The sequence below is a fragment of the Rhinopithecus bieti genome, unplaced genomic scaffold (assembly GCF_001698545.2).
Source record: "Rhinopithecus bieti isolate Rb0 unplaced genomic scaffold, ASM169854v2 scaffold_48739, whole genome shotgun sequence".
NCBI classification, from domain to species: Eukaryota; Metazoa; Chordata; class Mammalia; order Primates; family Cercopithecidae; genus Rhinopithecus; species Rhinopithecus bieti.
This window is the reverse complement of record NW_016820251.1, coordinates 146725-163123: the sequence shown is the minus strand read 5'-3', so window position 1 is coordinate 163123 and position 16399 is coordinate 146725. Positions and strand designations below refer to the sequence as shown.

Sequence of the window (16399 nt, the reverse complement as noted above, 5' to 3'; positions counted from 1 at the left end):
CAAAAAAAACAAAAAAACAAAATGTTTTCAAAACAAATTTTGCTCAGCTCGTGAGGCACCCACTAATTGAGCTTTTTCACCTTTCCAACTTGCTTCAAATGCTGAACGACCATAGAAAGGTCGACGTTGAGTTCTTTGGCAACTTCTTGTATAGTTGTAAGAGGATCAGCTTTGATGATTGCCCTCAGTTGGTCATTGTCAGCTTCTGATGGCCAACCACTGTGCTCCTCATCTTCAAGCCTCTTGTCTCCTTTGTAAAACTTCTTGAACCATCACTACACTGTATGTTTGTTAGCAGTTCCTGGGGCAAATGCATTGTTGATGTTGCATCTTGTTTCCACTGCTTTACGACCCATTTTGAACTCAAATAAGAAAATCACTCAAATTTGCTTTTTGTCTAACATTTCCATAGTCTAAAATAAATTTTAAGTAAACAACAAGTAATAAGTCATTAGCAAAAATAATAAAATGAGAAACACGCATTAAAATGATGTATAACGTGACCACATTTAATAATGTATTTCAATATCAAACAGCAAATTCCAACAATGTAAAAACTGCAATTACATTTGCACCAAGCTAATACTTTGTTTAATTAGCATAAAATTGGTGGATTTTTAGGTAGCTGCCAATTCTTTTTGTAACTGTAGCAAACAGTGAAGCTTGAACATCATTATATGCATACTTATGCTTACTTTGAAAAGGATAGGGTAATTTTCCACCAAAAGCAAAAGGATAGGGTAATTTTCCTCCAAAAATGTACTACTTTCTCTTCTCATCAATGTTTTAACCCACAGCTGTCAGTCTTGACTAATTAATTTTTAAATTATGAATATGCCTTTGAAACTACACCAAAATTTGACAAGTAGTCATTTCTTAAAGGTCAGTTATAATGTAGAGTATAGAAATCATACCAAAAAACCTTTTCTGCTCTCGTTCATTAAAATCCATTGTAGTTTGAATGAACCATTTACCCATGTGTGATTTTGTAACTACATGCATTATCTTTTGGAGGACACTGGTTCATTGAGTTATGCATGTATTTCAAATACTAACACATTTCACTATCCAACATTAAATCATAATAGCTAATATCACCATAGTTTCATCAGAACAAGTTTGTAAGTATTGGAAAACTGTTGAGGTCATCATAGCATATAAAAATTTTTACAAAATTAGAATTGCTTGAAAGCTTTAATTTTATTATTGGTAATAAATGTCAGGTTTTCTTGAAGTAAGAGTCCATTCATTCTTGAGAATGCTTTTTATTTATTTATTTTGCTTCATTGTACTCTTGAATAGCAAAGTTAAAAGTGAATGTTCTTGTTTTGCTCTCGGTCGTTAATGGAAAGCATTCCATCTTTCACCTTAAATGTGATGTTAGCTGGTAGTTTTTCCTGTATTCCCTTTATCAGATTTAGAAACCTTCTATCCCTAATTTTTGAGTGTTATATCAAATGCTTTCTTAGCACCCATTAAGATGATCTTATGGTTTTTGCCATTTCTTCTGTTATTATGGTGAATTATATTGGTGGATTTTTTAATATTAACCTAACTTTGTATTCCTGGATTAAAGCATTCTTAGCATGGTCTCTCATTCACTTATATATCCGTAATGCCCAACCCAGTCCCATAAAGTTATAGTATATGTTCAGTAAGTATTTGTTCAATTAATTAAGACAGTGAAATTCCTTAAATGGTTTTCCTGTTTTGGAAACTGTTGAAAACTTTTGAAAAAAACAGTCATTTTATAAACCAAAATACACTGCTGTCTGTCTTACTCAGAAGTCATTTCTCAACAACGTTAACTATTGGGAATATAGATGGTGGTTCAGAAGGAAGTAGAAAACCTTTTGACAGTCCTTTTTTTTTTTCTTTTTGAGATGGAGTCTTGCTGTGTCAGCCAGGCTGGAGTGCAGTGGAGCAATCTTGACTCACTGCAACCTCCACCTCCTGCGTTCAGGCAGTTCTCCTGCCTCAGCCTCCCAAGTAGCTGGCATTACAGACACGCGCCACCGTGCCCGGCCGTTTTGTATTTTTAGTAGAGATGGGGTTTCACCACGTGGGCCAGGCTGGTTTCGAACTCCTGACCTCAAATGATCTACCCACCTCAGCCTCCCAAAGTGCTGGGATTACAGGCATGAGCCACCGCACCCAGCCGATAGTCCTCTCATTGAAGAAGTTCAAAACCTTTTTATTTTTACATTTTGTATATAGTTCTAACAAGTTTTGGTCTAGTTTCCATGCACCCTGCATATCAGAAGTAACAAACTGGAGTGGAATAAGTTATTAGAGATTGTTAAATTGAGAGGATGTAAATTAACAACTTTCAGTGGCAGAGAGGGGGAAAAAGCATTGTGGAAAGAATTTTAAAAGCTTAGAGCTGAGAGCTGTTTGTAAATCTTAATTGCATCTCCAGCTTCTTAATGTATATAACATTGTAAAAGCAGGATTTTAGAGTTGGAATAAACTTAACAAGCCTCTCATTTCCTGTTTCTGAACCTTTTCTCTGCCTTTACACATGTGAGGGGTAGATATGACAAATACATATAAGAGTGGCTGTGGTAGGAGTGGCTTTGATTCCCAGTCGCAGGAGGAGATGGGACAGGCATGTGTGATGTGTGTGTGTTTGCAGGGGGTCCTGATATATACATATTGGGGTGTATCAGAATCTCCGTTTCTGGGGAGGGCACCGTGTATGCAGTTTGAATTTGTATCCATTCCTGCTATGATTACACTATCTCTCTCTCTCTCTCTTTTTTTTTTTGAGAAAGATTCTTGCTCTGTCACCCAGGCTGGAGTGCAGTGACGTGATCTTGGCTCACTGCAACCTCCACCTCCTGGGTTGAAACGATCCTCCTGCCTCAGCCTCCCGAGAAGCTGGGACTACAGTGATTACACCAGCTTACATTCCCACCTGTAGATGTTCTGCTGCCTCACTCATATTCATATCCAAGAAATACTTGTCTTATCCAAATCACTAATATTATTATAGATAAGTAAACTGAGGCCCACTTGAGAGGTTGAATGACAAGCTAGCCACATAGCTGATGAATATTAGGTTAGACTAAGAATGTAGTTGTCTTGATTTTTAGTTCATTGTTTTCTGTTCTGTCCTGCAATAATTTATATTCAAAATAATAGGGTAAATAATAAGAATGTTATATTTAAAAAAACTTTTTATTAAAAGAATGAGAAGTTTTCATTAGATTTGTTTTCTCTTTCAATATATTGAAAAAAATCACTTGGAAGTAAAACTGAGACATTTATGGTGGAAGAAGTTCATTTTTTCATGCTAATAGATAAATGCAGTGTTAAGTTTCAAACTAAATAATAGAGAGGGAGACTGTCTAAAAGAAAATGATAGTTATTTAGGAGTGGGCATTACAGTGGGAATATACGTGAATATATTCAGGGAGGTAAAGGAAGACAAAATTTTAAAGGAAAATGAGGAGGGTCACATTAAGTTGTTTTGAGAGATTATCCTTGGCTACAAGGATCATTAACAAGAATGGCATCAGTCCATGGTTGGACAGGCAGTTCCTGGGCAGATGTCCTGGCAGAGTAATGTTTTGTAAGGTTGTGGTGGCTTTTGTTCCAGGTTGTGGTTTTTGCAGTCTTTTGTGATAGTTCTTGTTATCAGGCATATGTATGTGTGAGAACCCTCCCTTCATCTCCTCTAGCTCTGTTTGTCAGGGTTTTAATACAAGTGACTCCGTTTTGATTCTGACAACTTCCATATAAAGTAAATTGATCACTTATATTTCAGTTTATTGGGAATCTATTCTGAAAATAAAATACAGATGACTTCTGGGCATTCAGACTTCAAATTTGGAGTTTGTATTATTCTATGTAGCTTCGTAATGAATTATTACTAGCTCTTACTGGCTTAAAATGAAAGACTTCGTTATCTCACAATTTCTGTGGGTCAGGAATACGTGCATGGCTTAGCTCGGTCTTCTGTTTAGAGTCTTACCATGTGGAAATTAAGGTGTAAGCCTGGACTACATTCTTACATGAGCCTCAGTACTCTCTTCCAAGTTCACTGGTTCATTTCAGAATTCAATTCCTCATGGCAATAGAACTGTGGCCCTTACTTCCTTGAGAATTCCTATCTGGCATGTGACTTGCTCCACAGCATTGGTGGTTTGCTACTTTAAGGCCAGCAGGAGAGTTTCTCTGCTGTTTCCAATATCTCTGACTTCTAGATTGTCTTTTTAAAGGCTCACCTGAATAGGTCAGGTCCACCAGGATTCTCTTCCTTTTGATCAACTTACAGTCAACTGATAGGAGCCTTGATTACATCTGCCATGTAAGTTAGCCTGGTCACAATAGTGAGATCCTAGTAATCCTGCCCACTTTCAAGGGGAGGCATTTATACAAGGTGTATAAACCAGAGGATGGGAATCTTGACAGTGGTGATCTTAGCAGTATGCCTACCACAGGGTTATTAAAGCCAGTAGCGACTCTCTTGTTCAATAGAACTGGAATCTTTTAACTGTGTGCTAAGCATTTCTCCAGGCTATGGAAATATAAAGCTAAAAAGCCCAGCTTTTGTCCAGTAGTAAGGTGGTAGAGAGAAAGAATGAAGTACTGTTTATGATGTAATTCAGTCATGCAGCTGCAATAGAGGTGTATCCAGGCTACAGTGTGAACATCAAAGAGAAGGTATTGGGAGGTGGGGAGGTTTGGTCAGGAAAAGTTATGTTTCTGGATAAAGTGATAGTACTGCTTTAGTTCTTGAAACTAAATTTTAAAACCAGTTTTTAAGAGGAAAACCTTAGTATTTAAGATGATGAAATTATTAAATGAGTATTTCTTTTCCCCCAGATGGTATACCTCAAGTTTACTATTTCGGCCCTTGTGGTAAATACAATGCTATGGTGCTGGAACTGCTGGGACCTAGTTTGGAAGACTTGTTTGACTTGTGTGACAGAACATTTTCTCTTAAAACAGTTCTCATGATAGCTATACAACTGGTAAGTAAAATAGGGTATTTGAAGTTGTTTGAACAATTACATGGTTGTTGGTCACAAATTCATATTAAAAGTTTAAAGTTCTGTGATATTGTCTTACAGAGCATTTGACCTAATACAAATGTTTCTACTTTTCATACTGTCTTTCTGGGATCCATGTAACTTAAAATAACTGAGTCAAGTATATTTTATTTGTATGAAAACTAATATAATAATTGCTTTAAGATCAAAATGCTCAGTTTGATAATTAAGTTGTCACTAGCCATTTCTTCATATAAAAGATGAATACTTCAAAAGAGAACCTCAGAAACATAGTTTTTTTTTTTTTTTTTTTTTTGAGATAGAGTCTTGCTTTGTTGCCCAGGCTGGGGAGCAGTGGTGAGATCTCGGCTTACTGCAACCTCTGCCTCCCAGGTTCAAGCTAGTCTCCTGCCTCAGCCTCCCGAGTAGCTGGGACTACAGGTGCGTGCCACCACACCCAGCCAATTTTTTTGTATTTTTTGTAGAGACGGGGTTTCATCATGTTAGTCAGGATGGTCTCGATCTCCTGACCTTGTAATCCACCTGCCTTGGCCTTCCAAAGTGCTGGGATTACAGGCGTGAGCCACCGTGCCCGGCCAGAAACATGGATTCTTAATTTTGGTAATAGACTTTATGACCTGGAAAAACAAGAGGCAAACTAATAATTAGAGAGTCTTGATAAACTACTTAGACTTCAGGGAATCCATTGGATAACAGTTAGAGAATGTTTTAAGGCAGTTTTGAAGTAAATGCCAATAGAAGTGTGCTGCAGAAGTCTTAAAATTGTTTTTATTCATTGACTCATGAATTCTTCTTCACAAATTTGTCCTGCGGATGTTTTCACAGGTGCTCAAAGCTTTATATGAAAGGATGTTTATAATAAAAAAATGAGAAGCAACCCAAATGTGCAGAAATAACAGGGTTAGTTGAATAAATTAATAGCCAGAGGAAAATATGCAGCTATTAAAAAGTGCGCGTTAAAGATTGTTTCCTAGGCTAGGTGTGGTGGCTTGTGCCTGTAATTCCAGTGCTTTGGGAGGCTGAGGCTAGAGGATCACTTGAGTCCAGGAGTTCGAGATCAATCTGGGCAACTTAGTGTGACTCCATCTCTACAAAAAATTAAAAAAAAAAAAAAAAAAAAAAAAAAAAAAAAAAAAAAAAAGAAGGGGGGGGGGGGGGGGGGGGTTTGGGTAGTCCCAGCTGCTGAGGAGGTTGAGGCAGGAGGATTGCTTGAACCCAGAGGTTGAAGGTTGAAGCTGCAGTGAGCTATGCATTCCAGCTTGGGTGGCAGAGTGTGGGATCCTGTCCGCTCCCCCCGCCGCCCCGCCCACCACACACCAAACACCAAAAAACCAAACAGCTCCCCCAAATAAAACAAAGAATATTTCATGACCTTGCAAATGCTCATATCATTAAGAATCTATAGACATAGAATATTGTATATTATATGCTGCAAAGTTTGTTAAGCAAACGAGAATGACCTGCGTAACCGTATGTTTACATTGCATTGTTGACCATGATTATCACTAAGTGAAGCAGTTTTATTTTTTTATGTGTAATACTCTATTTTATGACAGTTTGTACAATGAACATTGAGAATTTGTAAAATAATTAATAAAAATGAGCTATATTATTAATATTAGAGTTGGATTCCAGACTTTTCTAGCTTTAAGATCTTTCTAACTTGAAGATTAATCATTTTAAATGTTTAATACCTAGGAAAAGTAAGGGAAACATGTTATGAAAAGAAAAGATACTGAATAGTGCTGTTGTTTTTATACTTGTAAAAGTTGCTTGGTTATTGAACTGATAAGGAAGACTATATTGCAATGTTTTGCATATGTCTGCTTATACTTTTGAGTTCAAGGTCTTGTATCAATATGGCTTTTTGATTTTATGAAGTAGCATCCTCTGAAAGTGTTGATTGAATCAGACTTACTGATATGAAAGGAATTCATAAAATTCAAATACTCTTGTTTAGCAGTGACCGTAATAGTAAAGGCAACTATTTAAATTGTAATTTGCTATATGTATTTGAAGAACGATGGGCTGACATCATTTTACTTTTAAAGGGTTGAAACAATTTCTGACTTACTTCTTTTGTATGTTTTCATTCTGTCTTGCCTTTATCATACTTGCTTAGGCTAGTCAAAGCCCAAAATAAAACTTCTCTTCTTTTTTTCTTAAACTAAGATTTCTCGCATGGAATATGTCCATTCAAAGAACTTGATATACAGAGATGTAAAACCTGAGAACTTCTTAATAGGACGACCAGGAAACAAAACCCAGCAAGTTATTCACATTATAGATTTTGGTTTGGCAAAGGAATATATTGATCCAGAGACAAAGAAACACATACCATACAGAGAACACAAGAGCCTTACAGGAACAGCTAGATATATGAGCATAAACACACATTTAGGAAAAGGTATGTGTACCTTTCGTAAGTATGGAAGTTTGAATTCAGCAGCTATGCTAACACTGTGCGTTTTTATTTGTTATGGTTCAGTTTTTGTAGATTACAATAGCTTTTATTATAATTTTCATTTATCAGATCTACCTAGAGTTTACTTTCACTTGTATTTTTAATAAAACTCTTTGAAAGTAAGTTACTATAGAGTAAATGAGTGACAGCTATCTTTACATTCACTGTATTTTTTGTATTTATATAACTTGAAGTGTGCATCTTTGATACAGTTATGGGGATTCTTTTAATTATTTCTCTTACAAAATATGAGCGAATACCAAATTTTAACTGAATTTAATGCATGTGGAAATATTGGATTGAGACTATAGCTCTCCAGTATGGCTAGCCACAGAAATAGCAACCAGCCTAATAAGTACATGACCTTAGAGGTGGGCAGAGCTGGCTTACCTGTATGCTAACTGTGACTTCGGACAAGTTTAATCTTTTTAAGGGGTTTCTTATTGGTAAAAAGAGTAAAACAATATCAACTTCACAGGATTTTTTTACAGCATTCCTCCTTCACCCAGGTTCTTATTTATCATATCCCTTCAATCATTTTCATCTGGAACAGTTCCTCAGTCGTTCTTTATGGCTCATGACCTTAATATTTTTTAGGAGCTGAGGCTATTTTATAGGATATCTCCAACTTGGGTCTGTTATTTCTTTTTGACTAGATTTGGGTAGGCATTTTGAGCACAAATATCACAGAAGTGATGTGTTCTTAGTGCATCAGGTTGGGATCGCTTGCTTGGGTGATATCTGCCAAATTTCTCTACTGAAAAGTTTCTTGTAGTTAGATTTTGGGATTATGTAAACTTAGTTCCTCATCAGATTTTTACCCTCTAGATTTAGCATCCATTGATGATTTTCTAACTTCATTATTTCTAATATTTATATTTCTTTATTTGTCAGTTGATATTCTAATGCAAGCAGACACTTTCCCTTGTCCCCCATTTATTGACTTATGTCTATATGAACTTATTAATTCTTACCTTATTTAATGTAATGTATTGAATGCATTATTATTTATTTTGATAGCCAAAGGGTTCCAGATGTGGCCACTGGTTGCCTCTTCAAGCTGGCTTCTCTGTCCTTTTGACATGTTTTCATGAATCTTTGAGTTCTTTCTTTCTGGTGCAGCAAGTTCTTATAAATAAACTCATCTTGCAGTTTCTCTTCTGCAGCCCCATAATCAGTCCTTTTCTCCAAGAAGTTCTGAATCCTTTTATTGGATAATAGTATTTAGAAACCAAGATTTGGCCACTGGATATGCTCATTACTGTGGTATGTTGTTACTGCCAGGCCCTTTCTGCAGCAGAACTAGGAAATGTTTGTGCGTGTATGTATATACATACACACATAGAAATATGCCTATATATGTGTGTGTGTGACACACATACATTAATATCTGTTAAAAATTTTGAGTTTACAGTGATACACTTTTAATTTCAGTCTGTCAGTAGAAAATAGTATTTCCTTTTTCTATATTTGTAATTCCCATCCCTTTTCCATATTTGTATCTTTTTTTTTTAACCAACTGTGAGAAATCTGCTTATCACTACTCATAATATATTTACTTGTTTTTAAAAGCTGAGGATACTCAGAAAGTACTTTCAGATTGCCAAGTGATGCCACTTTATATAGCAAGTCTAATAGAATTATAGCATTTGTAATTCTTATTTTATTGAAGAGTTTTTTTTTTATTTGAAGTAAAATTTACATTGGGTAAAGTATACAACATTTGATTATATAAATTTGTGAGTATTAATGAATGTGCACACTATGTAATCCACAGCACTATTGAGATTTAGAACACTTTCATTATCCTATAGACTTCCATTTTACCCATCTTAGTCATTCCCCTCCTTTTCTAGAAGCAATCACCGATCTGATTTGTATCACAACAGTTGAGTTTTGCTGATTCTATTACTTCATATAAATAGAATCATCCAACTTATTTTGGTTGGTATAATGTCTTTAAGATTCATCTATGTTTTTGCAAATATCAATAGTTTATTCTTTTTAAATGCTAAGTAATATTCCATTGCATAGACATAGCACAGACTGCTTATCCATTTGAATGTTGATGGATATTTGGGTTAAGTTTTTGACTTATGAATAAAACTTGTGGGGCCGGGCGCGGTGGCTCAAGCCGTATCCCAGCACTTTGGGGAGCCGAGACGGGCGGGATCACGAGGCAGAGATCGAGACATCCTGGCTAATACGGTGGAAAACCCTGGTCTCTACTTAAAAATACAAAAAACTAGCCGGGGTGAGGTGGTGGCGCTGTAGTCCCAGCTACTCGGGAGGCTGAGGGCAGGAGAATGGCGTAAACCCGGGCGGCGGAGCTTGGCAGTGAGCTGAGATCCGGCCACTGCACTCCGCCTGGTGTGGCAGAGCAAGACTCCGTCTCAAAAAAAAAAAAAAAAAACTTGTATAATATTTTACAAATCTTTTGTGGGCATATTTTCAGTTTGGTCCTATGGCAGGTGTTATTTAACTTCATAAGAAACTGCCTGTCTGTTCTGGGGAGTGTTCATACCTTTTTTTATTTCCACCAATAATGAATGAGAATTTTGTTTGTTTCATATTCTTGACAACATTTAGAGTTGTCAGTCTTTTTCATTGTAGCTATTCTAGTGGCCAAGGGGTGGTCTTTTAATTCCTTGTGATTATTGTTTCTGAGATCTGTTTCATGTATTTATTGGCTATTTGTATATCTTCTTTTGAGAAGTGTGTGTCATTTCATTGTTAATTTATAGAGTTCTTTATATATTCTGGGTATGATTATTTTGTCATATATATGCATTGTGAATAATTTCTTCCAGTCTTGGCTTGCTCCTATTCATTTTCTTAATGGTATCTTTTGATGAGCAGAACTGTTAAGTATTTATGAAGTCTAGTTTATCCATTTTTTGTTTATGGTTATTGCCTTTTGAATTCTAACAAATCTTTACCTTCATGTGATAAGGTAAACAAATCTTTACCTTCAATACATTTTATGCTTTCTTCTAGAAGCTTTATAGTTTTAGCTTTTTGTATCTGTGATCCATCAGAATTGATTTTTTATATCATGTGAGATAGGGGTTGAGGTTCTTTCTATGATATATTCTTTCCTATTGAATTACTTTTGTTTCTTAAAAAGTCACTTCTAGATTATACCTGCCACATTCAGTATTCATATCAGAGAAAGTACAAACTTAATTATCTGCTTTTAGGTATTATTCTGCTTTCAGTTACTGTTAGACATCTCACAACAGATAGACAGAAATGTGAACCAATCAATATATATCCATTACTGCTGTTCAAAAGTACCTTCAGATATGCTATCACAGATTTGGACAGGATCTTGGAAGTCATCTAATCCAACTTTCAGATCCTGATCTTAGCTTTTTCTCTAACCATTCTCCTCAGCCTTAGCTATTCTATAGAGCATGTCCCTGCTCTGTCTCTCAATCATAACTCAGTAGGTTGTGGCATCTTTCCTGACAGCTGACCTGACTGTAGGTTTATGGTATTTTTTGTTTTCAGACATCTGAAATGCCTGAGAAATGTAAATTTACTGTTTTTTTTTTTTTAAGAAAAGTAAGTTTCAAATATTTAAAATTAAAAAACACGAGTTTTATTCAGTTAATATGTTCAGGAAGTAGCTTTCAATAGCTGACTTTCCTGATAGATTTAAAAATATGATTGGGTAGCTATACAACTTTTGGGATTGTGACTTCTATTAAAACCAGGCACACTTTATTTACATGTGCAGTGACTGTGAGAAATTTTCATTTTACGGGAGTTGTTAGCAGACTGTTTTATAACAACTAACAAAGGTTCACCACTATTTTATTGTGAGACATGAAGTCACAACTTCCTTAGGGCCTAATGTTCCTTATCTGAACAATGGTAAATGTAACAGCATTCTATTTGTAGAAATGGCAAAGTGAGTGTGATATGTTTGTCATTGTTAGGAAAAGTCATCAGTACCTGGGAAATGAGATTTAACTATTATAATACTCTCTCTTTACTCTTTCAGGAATAAAACAAAAATTTATTTATTTGGCAGGTATAGCAAACAACGAATGTTTAATGTTTACTTTTCCCCATTTATAAACACCCTCAGTTTTCATGTAAAACTCAGGAGTAGGTGGGTAATACTAACAGCTAAAAAATTTTGTGTCTAAAATTACGTGAATTCCTATTTAAAAATTAAGAGTAATCTAAGGTAATATGAATTTGGATGCTGAGGAACTAAAACATTTGGTAAATTGTGATGCCTTTGGACATGGAATACATAGTGGTGTTTTAAGTTTAGAGTGCTTGGTTTTGTGAGGAGTCAGGAAGAGATAAAGAAGGAAAAGGAGCAGATAAAACATGACTTTTTAGTGTGATTGTAATTTGTGCATATCTTATTTCTGCCCTCCCTACTTTGCCTGGATCTTGGTGATGACTTTTAAAGCCTTATTCATTCACCCATCTTTCCATCCATTCATTCATTCTTAGGCACTCAAGGACTTCTTGCTCACATGAACTTTTCAAAATAGAGAGTTTGGTCAAAGGAACATTATATGGGTTTGTAAGTATTTTCCTTTTGGAGACTGACACTATCTTAGACTTAAAAGGAAAAGATGTTCCTAATATAATAATATAGAAGAGTAGTGTAAAATCACATAATAGGAATTAACATTTTATTCTTGTAGTATCTGTTGATCTTAACTAGGTGATGTATGTTCAGAAGGCAGATGTTGCAGTTCACATTTATACCTTTCTTATATCTGCTTAAGTCTCTGTCCAAGATGCAATCTTGATAATGCTTTGTGTTACAGATGTGGATTTCCATGGTGTCCTTGCATGAAAACTTTCTTTAGTGTTGTCATATTGAATTATTTTTGTGTTACATCTGATCATGTGTCTACTTGTTAATATCTTTTTAAAGACTTTTGTCAGCTTCCTTGAACCTCATAATCTTCCTTTGGATGACTGTTTTTCCCTTTTATGTCTTCTCGTTGAAGTCATTTGATATTAAGTAAATAATGTCTATTTCTCTTTGATGAGTAGTCTTGAAATAAAATCAAGTCTTTTATTTAAAATTTTATTATTCAAGAATAAAAAAAACTAGCATTTGAGGGATAAGTTGGGAGTTGCTTCGTAAGTGTTAGTAAAAACCTGTGTTCATAGAAGAATGATGTTTCAAGCTTCTAAGTGGTAAGTTCTCTGAATAGGAGAGAAGGAACCACATAATGACGGTGTTCCAAAAATGCCTTCTTTCTGTGCTATCATTCTGTGGTGTGATTCATATGATTTAATTTCTGGGTTAATTGTCTCAATTTCTGAGGCCTGTTCTTTAAGCTGCTCGCACAGCTTTTCTGCGGTTCAAAAACATGTATTTACATTTTGTAATTTTAACAGTTTAAAATGTATTGTATAATTTCTTGTTAGAGTATAATGAAAATAATTGATATTTTCTTGATGTTTCAGGGTATAGTTTTTTAATATGATTGCTATTATATAGCAATATTCTCAAGATCAGTTGGAGAAGGTTAGGATGGATATCTGTATTTAAATAAATTTGGAGACAATTTTATTTATACTTTTTTTTTTTTTCTTGAGATGGAGTCTTGCTCTGTCGCCCAGGCTGGAGTGCAGTGGCGCGATCTCTGCTCACTGCAAGTTGCGCCACCTCCCAGGGTAACGCCATTCTCCTGCCTCAGCCTCCCAAGCAGCTGGGACTACAGGTGCCCACCACCACACCCTGCTAATTTTTTTGTATTTTTAGTAGAGACGGGGTTTCACCGTGTTCGTCAGGATGGTCTCGATCTCCTGACCTCGTGATCCGCCCGCCTCGGCCTCCCAAAGTGCTGGGATTACAGGCGTGAGCCACCACTCCCGGCCTATTTATACTTTTTAATAGATCCTCTCATCCTCTCTCTCTCTCTCTTTTTTTTTTTTTTTTTTTTTGACTTTCACCTGTGTTATCCCTTACTTTCTGATATTGTATGTAGTATAGCTACTGCTGGCAATACTTTGCTTTTCTCTACCTTTGGTTTACTTCTTTTGACCTTGTCACCAAACTTACTAGAATTACGTCTAAATTAAGAGAACTAGATTTCAGAAGAACTTTAGGAAGTAAGTGAATGTATGTACTGGGTTCAGTTGCACAGAAAACTTTGATTTCTAAGTTTTCTTTATATTACTAGATTCCGTGTTTAGTGAACTGTTGCTGTGTATTGTCTTGCATAATTGTGTTTTGTTCTTTTCCTTTTTAGGTTTGTGTTCTCCCTCTTTTTATTTTTTTTATTTTTTTCAAAATCCTTGTTATATGATTTTGAAAACTGAGCTCAATGAATCTTGAGGAAGATGTATTTTTGTTTTTTTTTAGGGTAGTGCCAACTAAAGTAACTTTTAATATTTAAGAAGGAAATATGAAGTGAACCTTTTACTTCCTTGTAGTAGATAATGTGTATCTTTTTTTTTTTACTTATAAGAAATGATTTAAACTTTCTTCAGGGAGAATTTTTGTTGTTTGAGCTGTCTTCTTTGTCTTCTCATGTCCTTACTTAGGTTAGCCAACATGTCTTTTGGCCTCATTGTTTTTCATTATGTTAGAAAATGCAGTAGTAAGTTTATTTTTGCAAATATATGCATGTATCATAGAAAATTTTCTGTTTCTATGTGAGGCGTTGATAAATTTGAGTTAACGAAAAGGGAATATTTTCTATTGAAAATTGAATTGAAATTTCAATTGAAATGGAAACAGTGCTAGGCAAGTGAGTAATGAAATCAGATTAAAAAAAAGAAAAATAAATAATGTTGAGATATAAGGGTAGAATTTTTAAATAGAAAAGCATTGCAGAAGGTTTCCAGTCAACATTTGATTAAGTGATGAAATGCTTTCCAAAATGAAAGAAATGTAGACAAGTGGGCTGAAATCTTGCCCTTCACTTATTAGGTACCTAGTTTTGAAGTAGTCACTTAATCTTTCTGAGCTTTACTTTCCTTATTTGGGATTACAAATAACTGTTTTCAGTGTAGCTGTAATTTTGAAAGATAGTGTATATAAAGCATGGACACAGACGCTTAATACGTGTTGATTATTTTGTATGGTACATATATTCCTGAAGAGGAAAATTTTAATTGACTGTGTACCTTTTAAATTGGTTTCAAGACCTTTTAAAAGAATCTTTAATGATACCTATTGTAAAGAAAATAATGACTTTCTGGTTTCTTTAGGTGCTCATAGCAAGAGTTCTTATAATGATTCTTGGCCTTGTGGAAAACATTCTTTTCAAACAGGCCTTTGTAGTTAAGTGCTTTAAAAAACGTGAACAGGGTTTAATAAGGGCCAGATTACTGTTGGGAGATTTTTTTCATGTAAAAGAACTACTAAAGACCCTAGTGGGTGTTCTTTAGTTACTGTGTTTCAAAAAGAAAGCCTTCCTGTGATTTCTATAACTTACTACATGGTAAAATGTATTTCCAGATATGTCGTTTGGTGAAAGAACACAAAGAAAGGAATTATGAGGGTCAAGAGCATTTCAGACTGAGTTTTAGTAGTAGATTTATTTTACTAGCTAATATTTATGGCTTGAATTTTGAAATGCTTTGTGGGTTATGAGACTAATACTGTTCTCTGATAGAACCATGTAGGCGAGATCACCTTATGACCGTGGCTTATTAGCACTATGTGACTAAAGCTCCTCTTGGATAGAATTCAAAGAGGAATTGCCTTTTATATTTAGTTTCTCTCCTTAACAAAGAGTCTTACTGTAGGGCTCAGCATACTTTTACTACTGTATTTTAAGTTTCTTAAACTATATGCATATATGTCTTGCATATACACTGATAAATGTGTCCCTACTGTACTGTATTTTAAGTTCTTTAAACTATACGCATATATAGTATATATAATATGCATATATGTCTTGCATATACATTGATAAATGTATCCCTACATATTTCGTGTTTTTGATGCTGTTGTAAAGGTATTGGTTTTAAAATCCAATTTTCACTTACTCGTTGTGAGTATAGAAATCCAGTTGATTTTTATTTTTATTTTGTAGAGACAGGGTCTTGCTCTGTTGCCCAGGCTGGAATGCAGTGGTGCAACCATGGCTCCCTGCAACCTCATCTTCCTAGGCTCAAGGAATCCTCCCACCTCAGCCTCCCTAGTAGCTGGGACTATAGGTGCATGCCAACACACCCAGTCACCAGCTAATTAAAAAAATTTTTTTTTTTCGTAAAGTTGGGGTTTTTCTGTGTTGCCCAAGCTAGTGTTGAACTCCTGGTCTCAGGCTATCCTCCTGCCTCGACCTCCCCAAAGTGCTGAGATTACAGGTGTGAGCCACCGAGCCTGGCCCCAGTTGATTTTTATATATTAACCTTATATCCTGTAACCTTGCTAAAACTCACCTACTAGTTGTAATAGACCTTTTGTAGATTATTTAGATTTTTCTACATATACAATCCTGTTGTCTGCAAAGAGCAGTAGTTTTATTTCTTCGTTTCCAATCTAAATATCTGTTAATTTTGTTTTCTTTGCTTCTTTGTACTGGCAAGAACTTCCAGTACAATACTGAATAGAAAGGGTAAGAGTGGACATCTTTGTTCGTTCCCGATCTTAGGAGTGTCTTTTATCATTTCAGAATTATGTTAGTTGACATTTTTCATAGTTGTTGTCAGGATGAAGTTGCCCTGTAGTTCCTAGTTTGCTGAGAGTTTTTTAAAATCATTAATACATGTTGAATTTTGTCAAGTGCTTTTTCTGTATCTGAGATGAAGACATGATTTATATTTTATTCTATTAATTTGGTGAATTACATTGATTGATTTTTAAAAGTTAAACCAAACCTACATTCCTAGGATGAGCCTTACTTAGTCATGAGGTATTATCTTTTTAAGGATTTCGTGTCTGTGTTTATGAGGAATGTTTCTTGTAGTTTCCTTT

At 35.2% G+C, this 16399-nt stretch overlaps 1 protein-coding gene across 12 annotated transcripts in view; it reads left to right on the top strand.

Moving 5' to 3' along the window:
* CSNK1G3 (casein kinase 1 gamma 3) overlaps positions 1–16399 on the top strand; it is a 106341-nt gene that overhangs the window by 57076 nt on the left and 32866 nt on the right. For all 12 annotated transcript variants that reach the window (XM_017859740.1, XM_017859736.1, XM_017859733.1 and 9 more), the window contains 2 exons: positions 4831–4979; positions 7191–7425. In XM_017859740.1, coding sequence (XP_017715229.1) covers positions 4881–4979; positions 7191–7425 — 334 coding nt within the window. In that variant the 5' untranslated portion in view covers positions 4831–4880. The remainder of the gene's footprint in view (positions 1–4830; positions 4980–7190; positions 7426–16399) is intronic.